Raw genomic sequence first — 21,047 nt, forward strand, 5'->3', positions numbered from 1 at the left:
ACTGCTGCTTCCTTCCGCCAAAGGTCGTCTCTGCTCCCAGTGCGGCTAGTTCAGGTCGTTACAATCAAAAGGAAAATTATCACCTCGTACACCCCCGAATACTCAGGGTGGGGTCCTCAAAGAGGCAATTCCAATGAATCCTCTCCAAGCGACACGGTCCCACCTACTCGAACACAAAATATCCTCCACGTCCAATGGCACCAACAACGACAATCCTGGCAAGGTCGCCAAAATGTTGAGATCCGACCAATCTACCCGATTTAGCTTTCACTCTCAAAAGAAACAGGATTTCGAAGCACAGTGAAAAGAACGTAGGAGATGTAAAGTTATAAAAATCTATTTCTCTGATTCCAAATAGCTTGAAATCCGCAAATAAACTGACGATAACCCTTTGGCTTTACTCTCAAATCAATTTATTTCAACGAGAAATCAACTATATGGACTAAACAATTATTAATCAAATATTTTTAATTAAGTTTTTGCGGAAGAGGAATCTTAGCTCTCCTTAACTTCTACACACCGACCACTAAAAAATACTTCCCACTTCTCTCAACAGAACCCACGCGTCCCTTTTTCCTCACTATCCCACTTACACTCTTATTTCCGCATCCCTCACCCGCTCGATATTGAACATACCATTTTTCATGGGCATCTTATGTTCCATGAAAATGCTATTCTATAATGGCATATTATTAATTTTATAATTAAAATTACAGCATACTAATAACTCTACATATCATTTGACAACTCCTAACTGCTATTAAATTCAAAATGTATCGAGAAAATTACTCAACGAGTAATTTGATAACTCCCACACATGCCAATTCCGTTTTCATACTGATCATAAATTAATGAGTAAAAATTTAACAATATTATTATGCTATGCTTTTAACACACATCATAAATTAGAATAATGTACACCCCACAAATTCTTCACAAAGTCAGTAATAACATAAATGTATAATCAGCCACCAATTTGCACACAATCAGCGCCGTATTTTTCTCCATAACGGCAAACTTCCCAATACTAACTTTTAGCTTGGGCAAGGAAGCAAACAATTTCATCCCGAACTTTGTCGGCTTGTCCATTCTTAAAATCTACCGAAATTTTTTCGACAGTTCCGTTGGGAACGATGCCGTCCCAATTGCCACACTTATCAGGCCTGCCAGCTCTACCATCAGACCTGACCACAAGATTCCAATCGGCAATGCTACCCTCGCACAAAACCGAATAACTCCATAATTTCCCACAATTTGTGTCAGACAGGCAAACATTATTCCAGGTGGGGTAATAATCTGGCAGAAATTAGCATCCACATAATTCCAGTAGATTGTAATCCTACGATAAATCTTCACCTTTGTCTGCCGGATTTGAAGCCGTTTTGTCCACCTCCGAGATTTCTTGCAACGCGAAAGTGTTCCAATCTTTGCGTTGAGGATAGTGAATAAATGTTCAAACCTGGCAATTATTATGCACCCAAATTGCATCGGGATATTGACAGCGGTCACACCTTGCATTAATAACCAATACAAAAATGCGACCCTGTAAATGAATTGCGCCCAAGGAGGTCCAGGAATATGCAGCCATTGCAATAATGCACTCGTCACGTCAAAATTCATGGCGACGGCCAAAAGAGAAGCAAACGGCATGCTGATAAGGGGAAAAATTAGACAGGATTGTGCAGCCACTTGAAGAACCTTATACTCCGGGGGTTTATAGATAAGCTCCACCTGGGCGCATATGACGCAGTATTCTGTTAGTCAAAAGCAAGATTTTATTTATTAATCCCGTATTTTAAACATGCAAAGTAAATCCGTTTTTTTAAATCGTTCTCACCTTTGCACATATCTTTCAAATCGTCCAACGGATTTAACACATTGCACAAAACTTTCGGGAAGTGAACCATTAACACCATTACGGTTATAACTGAGGACAAGCCTAGAGTAACAAACACTGACATGACCGCTTTCAGGGGATCTATTTCACTGGTGGAGTTTCGAAAGTTTCCAATCGTGTGCCAAAGTTGTATGTAAAACGTGGAAATTGTCGGAATACATAAATATAAGGTTATTTTACTCAAGATGGTTCTCAGTTTTGACTGAGATTGGTTGTAGACAATTTTATGGTGCCTCAGATCAACTTTGATTAACCACAAGGCAGATATTTTGGAATAGAATTTGGCGTAATTGCCAAGAAAAGTCCAAAATTTGTGAGGTCCCATGATGTTTATCCTGTTAGTCTTTAAAATTAATTGGTGATTCGCATTCAAACAAGAGTTATTTCTTGCGCTTGTGTAGCTGGTTAAGTTAAATAAATTAATACATTTTTAGTTGACCGTCAGTACGACTTATCCTTCATTTCTGGGTAATCGATACAATTATTTTAAACCTTACATCCGAAGAGGGGAAATAATTTTATTAGTACTCTACGTCACAAATACATATTTACAGAAATGTATATGTGTATAACATGTAAATATATAAAGTAACTTTGTGGAAGATATGAATAAATATTTTAAATAGTCCACAGACTAACAATAAGTACATATATAGATTTTTGCTGTATAGCAAAAATCCGAAATTTAATACCTTTTAATAAATTTGTTTTGTATATCTACAATTGGAGCTGGGACCCAATTATTCCATCCCTCACTTTAATTTACTTCAGAGGTTGAGGCCGACTAATTAAATATTTATGTACAGATAAATACTAACAATCGTATACATACATGCAAAGTTTCCGTAGTTTAAAATATATGTATGGTAAATTTTGAGTTCTCAAGAGTTGCATACTTTTGATAAAGATATGTGTAAATATCTATCTACATACCTGTAAAGGGAAATATATCTGTATAAATCATATAAATTTAAAAACCCAGTCAACAATCAAAATGACACTGAATGTGCCTGCTACTGAGGATGTGTAAATCGGATCTTATCCCTCAGATAACCTCTCCCACCCATTTTTTACGACTATCAAATATGCATCACATATATTTATTCAAAGTGGCTGTACAACTCTCGAATCACTCTTGACAAAATGAGGAATTAAAACTAAAAATGCAGTATGTACAGCAAATACATACATACTCGTATGTATTTTTATTTAGGTATATCATGCTTAAGAAATTGACGAGGTTATTATCACATTCAACGGATCAATTTGTTTTAATTCATATAATGTGAACTTACATAGTGAAACCTGAACTCATCTAGCATTATGAATGCACTATCAGTAAATTATTACAGCGATACTAAATACGTAGCACAAACTATTTGTACACGATATAAATGTGTCGGAATGTGATGCTATCATAATGTAAATTAGGGACCATGTGTACCAGTGGTGTTTCTCAAAATACTAAAACCTTTAACTCTCCCAAAACTTGTAATTAAACATAATTGAAGTGATGGTATGCAAGACCCGGTTTACAAATATTGTGAATAACGTATGTTTGATTTAGGTTCATTATTAGTGCAATCTTCTTTAATCTCTTGTCTTCTTCCACGTGTCGAATGTTCCTTCATCACATGTGTCATTTTCTCTTGTGCCGACGTAAACCATTCATCACAAAATGCACATTTTTCTTCAAGTAGAATTTCGTTTGGATCTTCTAAAATAATTGGAGGATCAAGAAGTTGAGACTCTTCATTCGTGGTGTTAAGGTCCAAAGGGGTCGAGTTGGCTGCCCTTCCTAATGATGGATGTACCTCCTCCTCCTCTTCTACTTCTGCCGTATTCAATGTTGCAGGGTCAATCTCTTCGCCAGATGAGCAGGAATCTGTATCTGAAGGACTCGGTGATGATGCTTTATGATTGTGTTTGCAATGGAGTCCAAGAGCTCGAGGTGAACTAAACTGTTTGGCGCAGAGGGTGCAGAACGATGTCTTGGCTCCTTCTTTGCCAAGACGAGATTCTTCTCTTTGACGTGCCCTGCACCATCGAATATGTGATCGGAGTGAAGTGACCCTGTCGAATCTTTTGAAACAGACAGCACACGGATATGTGACATCAGCGGCCTCGGGTTCCTCTTCATCCGCTTCATTGTCCAACTCCATGCCAATTGTGGAATCACCATCGTCGTCATCATCACTCTCTGCTGCTGAGGATATGTCAGACTCGTGGGGATGGTTCAAATTATCAGGAATCTCCTCTTCGCCAGATGATAGATCTCGATATTTTGGTCTGGATAGAGTTGTCCTTCGTTTGCGACGTTTTGATCGATCACGCTTTGGCTGAGAGACAGGTTTAATTTCCTCCTCAGTGTTCGGCAGCGGTGAAGGAGTAAATATTTTAGACGGATCCGTCTCCGATCGTTGTTTTGATGCAGAGTGGATACGATTTAGGTGGCGTAATAAATACTGGAACGATGGATAAACGTGCTTCTCCTTGTCGGGGACGTCCGGGCAGTAAATGCACTCGAGTCTTGAAACGTCCATTAAATGCAGTATGTGAGACACTTGGGCTTTTGCTTTTGCTTCTGATTTGATGAACCAAGGTTGGTTATAGTATGCAGGTCTCTCAGAGGACGTCAAACCAGTCTCTTTAGTGGCAGGTGGGTTACTTGGAACATCTAATTTGGCACGTTTACTCGGAGTTCCTTGCGTGCCGTTGGTAGAAGTAGAATTGTCACTTGGTGTTTTTCCGGGATGATTTTTCTCTATGTGGCGTGACAATGTCCAAGAACTGAGGTACTTGTTCTGCTCTGATCCAGGAGGACAAAATGGACATTCAAAACTTTTAATAGTATCTGGTTCCGTTTTTGGCTTGCTTTCTGTCAGTTTGGTTTCCTTAATGATTTTACGTTTGATTATAGGTTTTGTTTTCTTGGATGATTTATTAGGGGACAAAAGAGATGAACCTGGGTGACAATCGCTAAGATGTCGTAATAGCTCGAAAGGTCGTGAGTAATATGGTGGAGATGATGGACCAGTATTACATTCAGGGCAGTAGTATTTGCCATTGGACAATTTAAATGCACGGAGGGGATTTCCAAGAGTGGTGCATGATGGTGACGATGTCCCCCCAGGTTCTATTTTGGGCTTCACATCGTTCGCCATAATATTAGCAGCATCCTCGAGTTCATCATCCTCTTCACCAGGTTTTCGGGGTGGTGCTACCTCCTCTTCACTCTCCTCATCTTCTTCTTCGACCGTTTTTGACGACGAAGTCCCTCCACCGCCACCAATATTCTCGACTACATCGTCATAGTCATCGCCTTCCTCCTCTTCCTCGGATGAAGTAATGTTCTTTTTTCGCCCCCTTGAAGACGCTGGAAACTTTTTCTTCATATTGGCAAAGAAACGACTCTGACCACCAGTTTTTCGTCCTCCTCGACCACGAGAATAATAGCGAAGCTGTGTTTTACTGATTGGCCTCGTCACAGATTGTAATAATTTATTCTTTTCTGCTTTTGACATTTTCGTTTCATCCAGTTTCGCCTTGATCAATACCTGCAATTTTGACACTCTCAGGTAGTCAGTACCTTTATGCTGGACGAGAAAGTGTCGTTGAAGATTGTGCAGGTTGGAGAACTGCTTTTGAGGGCATAAAGGGCAGTTCGCAGCTTGCTTATTGGGTCCGACTCTGTAAAACTGGAACCAACTTCGAAGAATGGTGAGTCCTTCAACAGATGACCGTGTGATTATGTCAGAATATGGGGGTTCCTCTTCTTGAACTTCTTCTTTTATCTTCTTGACTTTGTCTACTTCCTCTTTGATTTCTTTTTCCTCTTCCTCCCTGATTTTTACGTTTTCCACTTCCTCTTTGATTTTTTCCTCTGCGATGTTGTGAGCATTCTTAATATGATTCTCATAAGCATCTTTTTCCACTTCTTCTTCACTGGAACTTTCATCATTATTTTGTACTCGTGCTTGTTCTTCTGCTTCTGCCGCTTCTTCTTCTCTGTGCTTATTTTTCATAGCTTCGATATTAACCGAGCTAGGACATGAGAGAAACGTTGAAGTTGGATGCAGAACTCCAATATGTCGATGAACATTCCATGTGGTTGAGAGAGACCTTCGTTTCGAGGCTGGACATTCTGGGCAATAGAAACCACCATCTATTGTAAAGTTTGCCAACACTTCGCGAATACGGATAGCATTTGGACCAGGACGCCATTGCCATCGTATGCGGCACGGGGAAAGACCAATTGTGGTGCGTTTAACTGGGCGGCGAACACCGGAAGTAGATGAAGGCTGAAATTTCCTCTTGGTCGGTTTTGCGATCTTGCTTACTAGCTTTGGTTTTTTAGGAACTACTTCGACCTCTTCATCGTCAGATAAGTCTTCTTCCGGTTCAACTTTTACAGTATTTTTATGGTTGCTCATATTGTTGCCATTATCTTCATCAGAGGGTAAATCTGAAGAATTTATGGTTGAAGGGTTTGCTGCCTCAGCTAATTTATCCTCTTCTATACTACGCAGAAATAGTTCTTCGTCGACGGAAGGTGGATGGTAACGACGGATGTGTCCGAGTAACGAACGTCCATTAACATGGTCCCTTTTATCGCAATCAGTCACAGGGCAAATGAAGGGTTTTTCTAGAGTGAGATCAAAGTGATGTGTGGAACCCACATGGGCATCGCGATCTGCGCCAGTTCTGCGAAAAATAATAAATGCAACGTTTAGTAATTACTATTCATAAACTTAACATGAATTTAATTAATTAATTAATTCAATTAATTACCGGAATGCTCGACTGCAGAAGGAACACATAAATGTGAAATTTCTGTTTGAAGGAAGTCTCCTACGTCTGTCGTCGAAAGCAAGACCTGGTCTTGGCGGCATGGAGGAATAATTGTAATGAGGAGTCTTGAAACGTCGATCTAAAAAGCCCTTTCTGACGGGTTTCATTTTTGGCACGTCTATAGAGGTTCGTCTCCCTTGTCGAGGAAATGGTTTGTTAATTCCAAATTTATTTGACTCATTATATGAGTGCTGTTTTTGCGAGGGCAGTGGGGTGCGTGGTGTTAACATGGACGTGGATTTTTGTCTCGGTCTAAGAATTCAGTAAATTTTGATACAAGTTAAAAAAGCAAAAATCAACTTTTAGTGTGTACACTTTAGACAATTTTTACCCATAAAATCTATTTTTCCTGATGAGAAGGTCTCGCATTTTCTCCAATTCTGCTTTCCTCTTCCTCCAGAACGTTTGAGGTGTTTTGTGTCGGACAATAATTTCTGGTGGCAAAGGGTTGGCGACAACATTGCTCTTGTCGTCGTCGTCCGCATCGTTATTGGCGTTGTCGTCTGACTCAGTCTTCTTAACAATTTTGTTGTTTGGTTGTCCGATATTGCTTGTAAAGTATTTTTCTTTTTCTTCGACGCTATGAGTATGAGTCACGTGGGTTGCAATTCCACGACGATTTGGAAACGACTTGTCGCACCCTGGAACTGGGCAGGACAGGAGACGTTTCTCATAATTATGGACGCGTTGTATATGCCTGAAACGAAAATGTCATAGTTTGCATGAAAAATAATTTACTGATTGGGATTAAAAAGAAAATATATGAATTATTCAATTACAACTCACTTTCTCATGTCAGAGTACAGAATGTAAACTTTCTCGCAAGTTGGGCATCGGTGATAATGATCGTGAGTGTTTGTCCGATGGAAAAGTAGACATTTTCGGTTAGCAAAAATCTCACCACAACCAGAATCAGGACAAGAATGAGTCTCATGGAGGAGATCTTCAGCTTCAAATGGGGACATTGTTGAAGGAACGGTGGGAACGCTAAGTAGACATTTAATAATTAATTAGCTTGCACAATGAATAACTCAAATAGAATACTGTTAATCATTCATAATAACCGCTCACCTCAAATCTTCCAAATGTTTCTCCAAGTAATAATCATATAAAAAGCTCATTCCACAAAATTGACACAATATAAACTCCCCATCTGTATGTTGCCTCTTATGTTCTACTCGTAGAGGGTGATGTTTGTCAGTCACCAGTTGCTCAATCCAGCAAGTATTACACTGTGTGTACTTGGTCTGATTGTTCCCAAGTTTCACGAACAATTTTTTAACTCGATCTTGTGATCTTGCTTCCTGTCGCATCATTCTTTTCGTGAGACTTGTTTTTAGTTTCAAATAAGACTCCTCCGTCGAGACTTGTGATTCTGCTGGATTTGATTCTTGCTCTTGGTCATCAGAATCGGAATCATCCGAAGATTCGGAATCATCGGATGACTCATCGTCGTCATCATCATCAGAATCAGAGAGGACTACCGTGGTGCGGGGGGCGTTCTCTGCACGTCGTAACGCATCTGATGCATTCTTCATCGTCAACTCGTTGTCACTATAGAGAAATAGATCGGGTTATTAGATATAAAACTAAGCTATAATTATTATAGCATATGTTCTCTTACCAATCATCACTATCAACGATGCGAGGGGGCCCTTTGACCTGGATGTTGTGTTCTCGATCCAAGTGGATCCTGAATTTCGAGACGGATGGTATTTGAGCGTAGCAAAGTTGGCAAAAAATAATCCTTGTTATTTTGGTTACTACTTCGACGCGAGTACGCCCGTAATTTTTTAGCTTATTTTTTGTCGTAGATTTTTCAGTTTTGATTTCGACGTCAGTGTCCGGTTCCTTTTTGACATCGATGTTAGTAGAATTGACAACTACCAAGTTTGGTAGTTTTTCTCCACTGCCAACCTCGGGAGGTTCAGTCTTTATAGTTTGAGATGGATCGGGCATGTGATAATCACTAAGTTCAGTCTTTGCATTGGACGTGGTGTCGTCGTCATGTTCTTCTTCCTCCACAGGTTCAGTTTTTATTACGAAATTGTCCACCTCAGAAGACACTGTGGAGTCTAATATTTTTAAGGGGACATTGTCCCCACTTTCCTCCATTTTAACCGTGGCCGTGGCCACCAAGCCACAAGAACGTCACCCCCACTTGGTATAAAAGATACCAATTTTTTAAAACGGTTACTAGTTAATTCTTATTTATTTTAATCGAAATGGAGGTAAATGCTAATTGCAAAAGCACGATAAACTTTAGCGCATGTACTCACACCACGTACTATATTTTGAGTAGTGAGAGATTGCCTCGTCCGGTAGTGGTTGGCTTTTATTGTCTCATTTGCCCCCGTTTTTGTCTTTGTTGCATGGAAGCCAATCATTTCCATGTGATTTTGTCCAAATTCATACGGTTAATTTGTAATTAAAGACAATTAGTTAAATGTAAATTCAGCATCGTAGTTATTATGGATAATATTTCAGATTTCAAATGCAGCAATTAAATATGGGAATGCTGTGTGACATATTTAATCATGTACTTATGTATGATTTAAATTGTATGCATTTCATTTAAAAAAAACATGAAGAATTTACACTTACTTATGGTATAGTTGTATGCTAATGCTTATCATGAGAGGTGTAGATAACCAAATAAGTAATTGAAAGGGTTTTAGTTCAAAATTTGCAATATTCTCTGTACAATTTGAAATGCATGTCGATTTAAATATGTATATACTCGTAGGCTTAAACTTTTTCGAATCTAAAATTTTATTGCCAACTACCAGAATTTTTGACATAGATGGAAAAGATTCTTATAATTTATAAATCCAGTAACTGTGTGAAAGTAAGTGTCAACTAATAACATAATTAATTTGTATAAACTATTTCTACCGATAAATTTGTTACAATTTTTTTCTTGATGTTCCGATCAGTATTCGACAATTCTGGTCACACTAGGTTGGCATTATTGCAAATAAATAAATAGTATTATTTATTAGATGCAGTGACGATGAGACCAGTGAAGAGTTATCGAATAAGAGCAATAAGACAAATTTTTATCATACATACTTAAATATATTTAAATAGGTATAACTTTATGACACACTTTTGCAGTGGATGAAATTGAAAACAATTGTGACATGGAGAGATGCTAATTGTTTTCTATTAAATTTTCTATTCAAAATAATACGTGCATGGTTCGAATTTTGAAACCAATGCACGTCTACGTTCATAAGGATGCACTTTGTTTAACTACTTATGTAAATATACCTACATATAAATACTTGAAATACGGACGTCTTTTTTTCACGGAGGAATTGGATTTCCTATAATTATACATTTGCATACAAACTATTTACGTGTATTTATGTACACGCGTCTTGAGTAATGGTTACATGCATATTCCTAATTATGTATTAACCTACATACTTGTTGATGGGTGTGGGCTGATTTCAATTTACGCAGGTTCTTGTAGAATTTTAGGCAAATTAGTTGTAAACTCGAAACAATGCATGTTATTTACCTGTGGTTTAAAAAAATACATGAATCATTAAATGGCATTCGTTCATATGTTATTTAGCTGCTTCTTGAAAAAAACTTACATCCTTAAAGTCCCAAAATTCTTGGCTGGTTGTAATATTCTCGAATGTTGTTTAGTTGGATGATTATATTGTTCCGTTCCACGGTTTCTAAGAACTTGAAATCAAGTCCCACCATATCGTCGGGTTTCCCAAACCTCACCATCAGTTCAAAGTCGCCGTGAAAGCTCATGTCCATTTGCGGACTGGAGTTGATGGTAAAACCGTAGGTAACCGTTTCCGTCGAGTTTTTAATGGTGATTTTTCTTCCTGCTAAATTCACATCTACAGATCCACCGTCTGAATGAGAATGCTCGAATTGCTCTTTAGTCGCCATCACCCTGAAACATTTCAATCCCGACTTTTGCAAAATGCAAATGGTCATTCTTTAAAAAATATGGGAAAATTGCAAAAAACAGTCGTATTTTATAAAATAACTGAAAAATGTAGTTGTTTAACAACCTTTCTCTTCTATTATTAATGTATCAGCTAAAAATATATTTAGTGCAGGTAGATACATAAAGATGTACATTGTACATAACATTAAGCGCATGTACGCACATGTATCAAATATCTTACAATGTTACAGTCCCTACGCTATTTTCATGGTTGTGCAGCCCTTGTCTGAAGGGAAATCAGAAAAGGGTTACATTTATTGAATTGCGGTATCATTTATGTGCATATGAACCTCTAGTTATGCATGTATAATTATTTGAGGCAGGATGCTTTATATGGTGCAATTTAATAAAAAGCAGGGCCATACCTGACTGATTTTGACATTTTTAACATAAAAAAATCCGGCTGCTGGACGACAAACTAATATTTTTTTTTACTTTTTAGATACTTATACTTTGATACTGCCGACCCCGTATGAACTATGATGGCGTTAGAAATTAAAATAATTTGTTTCCATATTTACATAATACAGATAAACCAGGCTCATAATAATTTTATTCATGTATTCAATTATTATAGTCTCCTAAATAATTCTGTCTCGCAAACCACCCTTCCCCAAAGCCATGACCCTTCATAACCTCCCAAACTTCCTCAATCGGTCCCCTCCCTTGTTGCTGGACGGTCGACAAAGTCCCCCAGCTCGGCGCACCAGCTTCCCCATCTTTCCCGACACATCCCACCAACGACATCGCGCTCGCGTCGGCCGTAGCATTTGAAATATGATCCGTCCATCGAAGAACCCATTTCGCCTCTTCCAAAGCCCCCGGATCAGACCCCTTGGAACAAAATGGGAAATCCTTGCTAGATCCGGACTGACAAAGTGGGTGTGGTCTGCACCGCAATCGACCCATTTCTCCGACAACGTCTTCCAAATGTGGATTTTTTTCGGCAAGCGAGGTCAAATTTGCCTCTATCCCTGCCCAGTTCATTGAGTAGGTGGGAATTCTTTTGAGTCGCGACGTCACCAAGGACCACACGCCTTGAACCCCTCTCGAATTTGGGATGCACGTGAGATGAATAAATTTAGAGCCGGAGGAGAGGGTCAGATCACCAAAAGCGTACGATGCCATAAGTCGCATTCCCTCCAAGGAGGCCGAATCAGGGGCGCAAGTGGAATGTAGGGCTTGATAAATGGAGGCGTAGGTAAACGTGTTGGCCGCGGTTAGGAAATAGGTTCGTGGTGTAAGAATCTAGTAGTAAAATTTCAAAAAAATGATGACTTAGACTTCGAAATTGAAATTTTTAAAGTCGACAAAATTTTACCCAGGCCAAATCTCGGATCGTGTTGAGACGATGGGTCGTTTTGGGGAGACGTGGACATAATTGTGGCGTTGTCTCGATGGCGTCTTGAGGGCATATTTTGCTCCCCCAAGATACAGCCAGCATCGATGCGAAGATTAGTCCCGTTGACAAGTGCATTTTGAGCCTGATAAAAATAAACTGATTATACATAGAATTTGGGATGAATATTCTCACCAATTATTTTGGCACAAAAATCTGCACAGCGTTCTTGGAAATGCTCAAATTATTAGTTATTGTCCCATTATCGTAGAATGCATAATGATATTAATTAAGTAACAAATCTACTGAATTAATTTTGCCAGGCTGCACCCTGGAGTGCTTCACTAATGTCACCAGCCTTACGTAGTAATTCTGGATAGTATGTTACCGACTGTGTACATAGTTCAAAATACGAAGAAATTTTCATAAAATACCAACGTTTCCTTAAAAATGAAATTTTTTGCCATAACTTTCTTCATGGTAGTTATAACAGGAGGTGAGGTACAAGTTCCGCCTGGATATCGACGCTACGATGACATGATTCTACCCGAAAACTTCTTCGCAAACTCATCCGACAACAGGAATGCGGTCCCCAGTAAAAGTTTAACTTGGCCTGGAGGAAAAATTCCTTACGTGATTGACACCTCACCTGGTACACAATTAATTAATCACTAAAAACCAATTATAATATATATTATCCAAATTTCTTAGCACAAAACAAGCAACAAATTTTGCAAGCTATGCAACACTACCACGCAAATACCTGCGTCCGTTTCATACCTCGAACGAATCAGTACAATTATGTAAAAATTTTTGCTGGTGAGGGATGTTACTCTCTTGTGGGCGTGTCTAACGGGGGCCAGCAACCGCTAAGTTTAGGAACGGGTTGTACCGATCATGGCACCATCGTGCATGAACTAGGCCACGCACTGGGATTTTATCACGAACAGAATCGCAGTGATCAGAGTATTGGCCACAATTTGAAAAGCTCGAACCTCACCAAAATTGGCTAATTAATGGATTTGACGTATCGAGTATAATGTTGTACGGTGCGACATCATTTTCCAGTGATGGCTACAGCATAACACTGCAGCATTCAGGTGGACCATTGCTCGAAGTGTACCAAAAGTCTGGGATGAGTTATTCGGATGTGCAACGAGTTAATAAGTTGTATGGTTGCTGAGTATGAGTCAAAAATAATTGAATAAAGAAACAAGGATTTGTAACAGACTTTTAACAAATAGTTCATAATTTAATTTCTTGGGTGCATGTGTGTAATTGACGACAAAATTGTCTGATCCATAAAATATAATCGCACATAATAATGAATATTTATCCGACGTGCTAATGCGAAAACGCCACGGGTGGGATCAAGTAAACTCTTTACGACGTACATATTTACATATCTTTCCATATATCGACAAACAATACACCTCTGACCTCCCATGACATTTTTTCGGAATAATATTTTTAGCACATTATCGGAATTTGTACACACATGGATGTACATATAAACATTTACACAAAACCATTAGGGTGAGCAAATGCATATTGCAAATTGTATGGCAAAAAAATAAAACTCATTTTTTAGTGAGAAAAATCTTACATTAACCAAATTTTTGTACTCCCATTAACATGAACGCACTTTGGGTCTTTACAATTGTGGTCTTGAGCTTTGTTGGACCTGTCCTTGGAACAGGTCCAATTTTATTTACAGAGTTAAATTACTCAAGTAAGTTCCATTTCATAGTTCCATGTCGGAATTATTTAACTACTTTGAATATTTGTAACAAGTACATAAATAATTTCTACTTAAACACATTAGTACCAAACGGTTATCGAAGATTGGATGACATGATTCTACCTGAAACTTTCTTCCATCCTAACTCCACTCGAAATGCGGTTAACAGCGCCGACCTAATCTGGCCGAAGGGTCGCATTCCTTACGTGATTGACAATTCACTTTGTAAGAAACACGTAAAATCTCACTAATCTAGTTTACAATAAAATTCTTATAGATATGCAACTTATAGAATTTTGTATGTAACCAATATGCATTTTTTCTTTTTCATAAAATGCGACTTTGAACGCGTACCTAAGAATTATAAATTGTTTTCGAACCAGTTTTTTACACTGCATCTTTTCAAATTTTTCCGATATATTTTCAAAATTTTAGAAAATAATCAGAAAAAATTTATAAAAATTTAATTAAATCGACTATTAATGAATAATTTGACCCTCAATGTAGCCCAGCACTCGCAAAGAATTTACAACGCTATGGGAGACTACCATTCCAAGACGTGCATCCGTTTCGTCCCCCGGACCAACGAGTACAACTACGTCAACATATTCTCAGGTCAAGGATGCTACTCTTTGATCGGGTTAGCCAAACAGGGTCAGCAACCATTAAGTTTGGGAAATGGTTGCCTAGACCATGGGACCATCGTGCATGAATTAGGTCACGCTGCAGGATTTTTTCACGAACAGAATCGCAGTGATCGCGACAATCACTTAATAATCAACTGGGCGAACATCCAGCAGGGTGCAAATTATACACCTATTTTTACAGATTTTAATAATTTGTATCTAAAATTCCTAAATTTCTTGTCAGGTTATGCGTCCCAATTTTACAAATTAGATCCCTCCCAAAACTGGCTGATAAATGGATTTGATGTCTCCAGTATCATGTTATACGGTGAACTTTCATTCTCCAAGGATGGCTACAGTCGCACCATGACGAATCGTGGGGGTCAGAAATTGCTGGAAGTTTATCAAAAGAGAGGCCTAAGTTATGCAGATGTTCAACGAGTCAATAAATTGTATGGGTGCTGATTACACAAAAATATTTGCACATCTGTATTTGCACACCAATAATAAATTTGTAACGCAGTATCCAAATCACAAGTGGAATTCCCAAGTATTTAGAATGCACTTAAAGTGTACACTCTGTTACCGAATGGTACTTGATTGATTGAGCTTGTATAACTGAATTATTTTTCATGCAATCAGGCCACACACCAGGATGAATATTAAATAAAGCAGTTTAACCAATGTCACCACGACAGAAATGAGTCAATTCCCGATTGGGTCGTATCCATCAGAAATTAATTAAGAATCAATTGCGATCATGTCACATGCATCAAACAATAAAACGTTCCATCATCACATTGCATAAACTGTCTGACAGGCTCAACAACCACTGTTCTCAATACACAATATTGACCATTCCGACACGGGCTGAAACCTGTCAGATAAATGCAAATAATTACAGTTCAGGATGAGAACAAATAGATCTGGGTACGAAAATATGCTCACACTTTGCTCTTGACATCGGACACGAACAAACCTCCAAATTAGTACATACGATGGCATCTAGGAAATTATTAATGGGTGTGGTCACCGCACTTGTTCTATTACAAGGAGGGGAATCTCGCAGATTATCTCCAAGAGCTTCAGGTAACACACTAAATAAATATTAGCAAATTATGATTTGCAGACAAATTTTCAAGCCTAAAAAATGGAATTAAATACAGGTCCAGGATTCGCCCCGTACTTCGATGTAACGTTGGATCGCCCAAATCTCTACGAATATATGCAACTGACTGGTCAAAAAGATTTTACGTTAGCATTTGCTTTGGGTGGTAGTCAAGGTGACGAATATTTCATAACGTTGACCTTCCTGATTTAATAATCAATCTCAGAATGTCTAAATCTTATACATAGGTTGTTATCCTATGTGGGGTGCCCAATTAAATATTGACGACCCTGCCGTGCTAGATCCAATTAAACAAGTTATGGCTGCTGGAGGGCAAATGGTCATCGCTACAGGTGGTGCAGTTGGCCCTTATCTGGAGCATGTTTGCTCAACCTCTGAAGCTCTCGCTACTGCGTACAAGGTTGCTCTTGATGTCGTGGGGACGACACATTTGGACATCGATATTGAGGCTCCGATCAATAATGATTTGGTTAACAGGTGGGTGTCGAACTTAAGTCAAATCTTAGACCAACATGTAAATGTTTACTTAAATTTATAAAATATTCACGTAGAGCTCTTGCCCAAGTGCAAAGGGAAAGACCATCCACCACGGTCTCATACACGGTTATGATTCAAGGAGAAGGTAAGCAAAGCCTTACTTTAAAACCAATCTAACTATCGACAACCTGGAACCAATTTTGGTCAGGATATATAAATTAAATCTAAAAAATCCATCTTCTAAATTTTAACGCCCACCAGATTACGGGATGACGCCAGAGTTAGGGGTGAACGTGCTCATAAATGCAAAAGCTAACGGAGTCAGGGTCGACTTGGTCAACGCGATGACGATGGAGTTTCCTGGAACAAGTCCTGAATGGGGGGATTCCGTAATTAATGCGACCAAGGCGACGCTCCGACAAATGGCGGCCATTTGGCCGGAGAAGAGCGAAGTCGAACTGAAAGAAATGGTCGGCGTTACGCCAATGATTGGCCGAAATTTTAATGGAAAGGTGTGCTGAATTTGATAATTAAGCTAACAAATTTTTCGTATTACATTGGAAATTGTATCAGGTTTTTGAGACACGTCACGGTCGTCAACTCGTGGAATGGGGAAACTCTGAGAAGATTGCACATTTAAGTTTCTGGTCGATCGGTCGTGACAATGGGGACTGTCCTGATGGCACACTTTCTCCTTATTGCTCCGGAACCACGCAAGGACCTCAGGAATTTACTTCGATCTTTAAAGGATTCAATCCTGGTCCACCCGTTCCAACCACAACGCGAGACCCGACAGCTCCAGTAAATAAATCAAATATCTGCAATTAAATTATTAGAATAATATGTATTAATTAATGTGTGCATGCATATACAGCCACCCACCACAACGAGGCCACCATCCACGACCCCACCAAACCGAGAGTGTACGCATGAAGGAATTGATGGCATTAAATGTGAAACAACTTTCTGGACGTGTATCATACAGGATGGACAGTTAGTCAAAATTGAGATGAGGTGTGCAATTGGACTTGTGTATGACCCCACGATTTTGGCTTGTAATTATCCCGAAGCTATCGGTTGCTAAACAAAGACTTAAATGTTATCAGACTTTAATATTTGCCTATTTATATATTATAATATAAACTAAACCCTAAAAAGGATTGCTTAGGTGAGACTCGGGTATATGCGATTAAAAGGATGAAATAACCCTCTCCCTCCTCCCACACTGGAGAGCAAGTGTTGGTAAAATGAACATCACCTCCCTGGGAATAATTTCCTAACTGTGCAAATTCTTCCAAAATAATTGGAAGAACTATGTACTGTCATTTAAAAAAAAGCAAATTCAAGAAATGACTGATTAATTATTTCTTGGTTGTGCATTCAAAACAAGCCTTAGCCCACTTCCAGAGAAAGTTTCCGTATTATTTGTATATGTATTACCGAATGCACTTATCTTAAATATGCAGTGCAACATTAACGAGGAATCAACAGGCACCAATGGCCATTATAACGATAAAGTCAGGATGTGCAAACTGAATTCAGATCAATTCCGTCATATTTGGACGCAAAATTATTTCCCCGTGACGAAATTATTCCCAAGGCGGTGATGCTCATTTTACCAACACTTGCTCTCCAGTGTGGGAGGAGGGAGGGGGTTATTTCATCCTTTTAATCGCATATACCCGAGTCTCACCTAAGCAATCCTTTTTAGGGTTTAGTTTATTTGTAACTTTTGATTGTTAATATTCGTAATAAACTAGTAACGAAATCAATTAACGAACTATATTCGCAATAGTTATTTTTAGTAAGTCAAGTTAGTTCTTAATAAGTAAGTTTTAGCGAATTAGTGGACATGAAACTCAGTGGCGGCGGAAGTATGGGGACATGGTCCCCCCGGAAATTGGGCACAAATCTGCCCATGTTAATGAGCTTCTCCGCCTCCAATGCTAATGTCCCCCTAATTTCAGCAGCTACTGATGAAACCCCAAGTGTTTTGATCGTGATACTTGCATCCGCTACACCCACTCAAATGAGCCAAAAATTAAGAAAATCAACGTCTTCAAATGCTTGCCAAAAATTCAGTTTCAACTTTTTAAAATTTTAAAATTTAAAATTTTTTCGAAGCACGGCCACCAGATTTTTTCAAAATTTTTTTAAATTAAAAAAATTGAGTCTAATACGAGTATGATAAAACCACTATCTTGCTTGGAATACAAGATGCTCGAATTTTCACATTCCGAAACAAAATTTGATTTTTGTAAGCCACTTGATTGATTTCTTTTTTTGCCATTTTGAGTGGGTGTGGGTACTACGGCATATCCAAATAGCATCAAAATATTTGAGGGACAGTTGGTGAAGTTTTCTTGGGTGAAAATTGTCATGCGACCAATCCCCCCTAAGTTATTGCCTCCTACCACATGCAGCATGACTTTTTAAGTCGAAACACTTTTTCATTTCTCAACCGATTTTGTTCATTCTAATTTTAAATAAGACATACATGTGTATATCACATTTTGTAAGAAAAGGATTTTCAATATAATCCTTAACTTGGTTAGTATGGACGATACTTCCCCAAAAAGTCGCCTCAGAAACTGTTTTCTGCGAATAGGCCAGAAAGGGTGTACAAATCTTGACTGGCAGTTGCGAATTCTGATTGCACACCACCATAAATGACTCTGGGTTTTTATTTGATCAAAATCGGTTGAGAAATTGCAAAGTTATGGGCGATGGTCACTTTTCAAACCGTTGTGGAATGCTTACTTAGGTATTTTTTTGTAACCATGGCCTCACCTAAGAAAAATGAGACATCGCACATCTCAAGGAGAAATTACAATTTTTCGAAAATTCTAAAATTCTACATGTGCATCAATTATTTAAGTCAAAACTCGCTAATGTAATTATCCAACCGTTTAAACTCTATGGTTTTTATGCTACTGGTAAACATCCAAATGAAATGTCTTTGAATAATTTAGAGCAGAAGTTACGAATTTTATGAGTATGGATGTAAGTAAACGAACAAGTAATTGATTTCATATGATTAAGTCAAACTATATATTTATTGAAATTTTTTTATCTCAGTCACCATGAAATCACAAAACATCTACAATTCTTAAGAGAATTTTACCCTGGCTTAAAAATACTTAGCCAAGAAAACCACAATCTTATCCTTCATATCCTGCACGTCTGTCGGACTCCAGTCGAAATGACCCCCGCTGTACACCGTCACCTCATTCACGACCCCCAAATTGTTTAACTTATCTCCTAATATTTTATGCTGACTGTTCGGGACGAGGGGATCCTTGTCGCCATAGAAACCGATGGTTTTCGGAGAGTTTGGAGTCGCCCAAGTTAGCGGGCTCGTCTCATTATAAATACCCGGATTTAAAAAGTAAAAGTTAGGTCCAATGAAGGCAAAGAAGATCCAATTGTACACCAGATTCCAAGCGTAGGCAGGATCCGTAAAATCCGCCGGGCCAACGACATCGATCACGACGCTGACATCTCGATTGATGGCGTCGTATCGGTAGCCATACAGAAGGGAGAGATGCGCCCCAGCGGAACCCCCGAAAAGAGCGAAGGTCAACTTTTGCCCGGGTAGTTTCGATTTGATGAAGGAAATCACCGCGCCAATGTCTTCTGTTTGTTTGGGATACCCGGGTGAGGACCAAGTGCCCAGTCGGTACTCCATGTTTGCCACGAGGTAACCAGGGAAAGCAGATAAGATGAACGGGACAAATGGGGACATGTCGGATTTTGAGCCCCCTCCCCACGCCCCGCCGTGGATCAGAATGACAACATGTGTCACAGAGGTGAGGGAATTATTTGGTGCGATGTAGTAGTCCACGATTTGTGCGGGGTCGTCCCCATAGGAAACGTTTGCATAGGTTGGGGCAAGAACTGAAAGTATTAAAAAAGTTGGTATTTACATAGTTTTCAGAATTTTTGAACAGCAAAAAATATAAGTTCAGAAATTTCTAACCTTGACAGTTTACACTGGTATTATGGACCATGAAAAATATTAACAAAACGAAGGCCCCGAAATTCTTTAAAGTTTCCATTTTTTTAAGCAATCAAAACCTCACTTTTATTCTATTGGTAGGATTGTTACCCAAATATTGAATTGAATTCGGTATCAGTGAAGCATCTCTTTTTAAAGGATTTGATCTCAACACGTACCACGAACCGTTTTAATAATCCGTAAACATTTTACTTAATTTGTTATTCGGTGAAGCAGGAACTGGAATTTACAGATATAAACCTAAACGTGGTTGTTGTTGAAGTTTGTCAATAATCGGATACAAAAGTGGCAGATTTATCGATTGATTTATTATTTAATCCTGTTATAAAATACCTAAAAGTTATTTGCTATGCGTCATAATTGATTAATTTGTGCGAACATTTTCTAGAGAAAAATATATATTTATGTATGTATGTAGGGATAGGTAAGGTATATGTAGTTACTAAATATGTATTTACGTGACCGTAAACCACATCCGCTAATTTACATGCAATAATGCGTGATCACGCGAGTTTACCATCCTGAAATTTATTGCCAAAAATCCGCATTTCAGTGTATCACCAGACCAGACATTGTTATTGTAAAGTATTTATTGTGATGCAGGATTAGCAGGTGACATGTCATGGCATCGTACATAGAAAAGATCAAAATGATTAATGCCTTGGATTTATGCTTCATTGTGGTAAAAATATGAATGTTGTACAGCATATTAAATTAACTGCTTTGTTAAATTTTGGATTTATAGCTCCAAAATAAGAAAGATGTTCTAAATAATTACCTAATTATTTAGAACGAATTCTCCAATTAAGTAGAGTTTTTTGCATGTAATTGAATGGCATTCGAATCCGAAAATCATTTATGACAAGCACATTATTATACGTCTTCTAAATTCTGTAAGACGTACATATTTAAAACGTACAAAAAGACAAGCAAGTAATTTCTGATTTGTTACTAAACATTGTTCATCAAACTTTTTAGCTCATCCTTGTC

General features: G+C 38.5%; 6 protein-coding genes across 6 annotated transcripts; 3 read left to right on the forward strand and 3 right to left on the reverse strand.

Annotated features, from left to right (window-relative positions):
• Positions 1-3,149: 3,149 nt before the first annotated feature.
• LOC110857524 lies at positions 3,150-9,036 on the reverse strand. The gene is made up of 6 exons (XM_022106113.2): positions 8,373-9,036; positions 7,820-8,302; positions 7,535-7,735; positions 7,080-7,445; positions 6,689-7,000; positions 3,150-6,601 (listed from the first exon to the last, which is right to left on the reverse strand). The coding sequence occupies exons 1-6, from the start codon at positions 8,861-8,863 to the stop codon at positions 3,430-3,432; spliced, it is 5,025 nt and encodes a 1,674-aa protein (XP_021961805.1). The 5' UTR covers positions 8,864-9,036; the 3' UTR covers positions 3,150-3,429.
• Positions 9,037-11,243: 2,207 nt separating this feature from the next.
• LOC110857727 lies at positions 11,244-12,262 on the reverse strand. The gene is made up of 2 exons (XM_022106338.2): positions 12,049-12,262; positions 11,244-11,975 (listed from the first exon to the last, which is right to left on the reverse strand). The coding sequence occupies exons 1-2, from the start codon at positions 12,235-12,237 to the stop codon at positions 11,292-11,294; spliced, it is 873 nt and encodes a 290-aa protein (XP_021962030.2). The 5' UTR covers positions 12,238-12,262; the 3' UTR covers positions 11,244-11,291.
• Positions 12,263-12,483: 221 nt separating this feature from the next.
• LOC110857805 (astacin-like metalloprotease toxin 1) lies at positions 12,484-13,112 on the forward strand. The gene is made up of 2 exons (XM_022106416.2): positions 12,484-12,718; positions 12,778-13,112. The coding sequence occupies exons 1-2, from the start codon at positions 12,517-12,519 to the stop codon at positions 13,077-13,079; spliced, it is 504 nt and encodes a 167-aa protein (XP_021962108.1). The 5' UTR covers positions 12,484-12,516; the 3' UTR covers positions 13,080-13,112.
• Positions 13,113-13,553: 441 nt separating this feature from the next.
• On the forward strand, positions 13,554-15,122 carry LOC110857742 (astacin-like metalloprotease toxin 5). The gene is made up of 4 exons (XM_022106353.2): positions 13,554-13,798; positions 13,892-14,032; positions 14,315-14,608; positions 14,678-15,122. Exons 1-4 carry the CDS (start codon positions 13,702-13,704, stop codon positions 14,896-14,898), a joined length of 753 nt encoding a protein of 250 aa, XP_021962045.2. The 5' UTR covers positions 13,554-13,701; the 3' UTR covers positions 14,899-15,122.
• Positions 15,123-15,364: 242 nt separating this feature from the next.
• LOC110857601 lies at positions 15,365-17,819 on the forward strand. Its single transcript, XM_022106199.2, has 7 exons — positions 15,365-15,522; positions 15,600-15,716; positions 15,790-16,039; positions 16,114-16,184; positions 16,301-16,551; positions 16,613-16,840; positions 16,914-17,819. The coding sequence occupies exons 1-7, from the start codon at positions 15,432-15,434 to the stop codon at positions 17,121-17,123; spliced, it is 1,218 nt and encodes a 405-aa protein (XP_021961891.1). The 5' UTR covers positions 15,365-15,431; the 3' UTR covers positions 17,124-17,819.
• Positions 17,820-19,066: 1,247 nt separating this feature from the next.
• Positions 19,067-20,217, reverse strand: LOC110857599 (esterase LipQ). Its single transcript, XM_022106198.2, has 2 exons — positions 20,019-20,217; positions 19,067-19,936 (listed from the first exon to the last, which is right to left on the reverse strand). The coding sequence occupies exons 1-2, from the start codon at positions 20,095-20,097 to the stop codon at positions 19,170-19,172; spliced, it is 846 nt and encodes a 281-aa protein (XP_021961890.1). The 5' UTR covers positions 20,098-20,217; the 3' UTR covers positions 19,067-19,169.
• Between the last annotated feature and the right edge of the window lie 830 nt (positions 20,218-21,047).

The sequence above is a fragment of the Folsomia candida genome, unplaced genomic scaffold (assembly GCF_002217175.1).
Source record: "Folsomia candida strain VU population unplaced genomic scaffold, ASM221717v1 Fcan01_Sc019, whole genome shotgun sequence".
Lineage (NCBI taxonomy): Eukaryota > Metazoa > Arthropoda > Collembola > Entomobryomorpha > Isotomidae > Folsomia > Folsomia candida.

Coding starts and splice junctions, on each gene's coding strand:
- LOC110857742 (XM_022106353.2), top strand. CDS start 13,702: ATGAACGCACTTTGGGTCTTTACAATTGTGGTCTTGAGCTTTGTTGGA. Junction 13,799..13,891: donor TACAGAGTTAAATTACTCAA/GTAAGTTCCATT, acceptor TAAACACATTAG/TACCAAACGGTTATCGAAGA. Junction 14,033..14,314: donor CGTGATTGACAATTCACTTT/GTAAGAAACACG, acceptor CCCTCAATGTAG/CCCAGCACTCGCAAAGAATT.
- LOC110857524 (XM_022106113.2), bottom strand. CDS start 8,863: ATGGAGGAAAGTGGGGACAATGTCCCCTTAAAAATATTAGACTCCACA. Junction 7,446..7,534: donor CTGTACTCTGACATGAGAAA/GTGAGTTGTAAT, acceptor TTTTCGTTTCAG/GCATATACAACGCGTCCATA. Junction 7,001..7,079: donor AGGAAAAATAGATTTTATGG/GTAAAAATTGTC, acceptor CTGAATTCTTAG/ACCGAGACAAAAATCCACGT.
- LOC110857601 (XM_022106199.2), top strand. CDS start 15,432: ATGGCATCTAGGAAATTATTAATGGGTGTGGTCACCGCACTTGTTCTA. Junction 16,185..16,300: donor GGTTATGATTCAAGGAGAAG/GTAAGCAAAGCC, acceptor AACGCCCACCAG/ATTACGGGATGACGCCAGAG. Junction 16,552..16,612: donor GCCGAAATTTTAATGGAAAG/GTGTGCTGAATT, acceptor AAATTGTATCAG/GTTTTTGAGACACGTCACGG.
- LOC110857727 (XM_022106338.2), bottom strand. CDS start 12,237: ATGTATAATCAGTTTATTTTTATCAGGCTCAAAATGCACTTGTCAACG. Junction 11,976..12,048: donor CGATCCGAGATTTGGCCTGG/GTAAAATTTTGT, acceptor TTTTACTACTAG/ATTCTTACACCACGAACCTA.
- LOC110857599 (XM_022106198.2), bottom strand. CDS start 20,097: ATGGAAACTTTAAAGAATTTCGGGGCCTTCGTTTTGTTAATATTTTTC. Junction 19,937..20,018: donor TACCAGTGTAAACTGTCAAG/GTTAGAAATTTC, acceptor TAATACTTTCAG/TTCTTGCCCCAACCTATGCA.
- LOC110857805 (XM_022106416.2), top strand. CDS start 12,517: ATGAAATTTTTTGCCATAACTTTCTTCATGGTAGTTATAACAGGAGGT. Junction 12,719..12,777: donor CGTGATTGACACCTCACCTG/GTACACAATTAA, acceptor CAAATTTCTTAG/CACAAAACAAGCAACAAATT.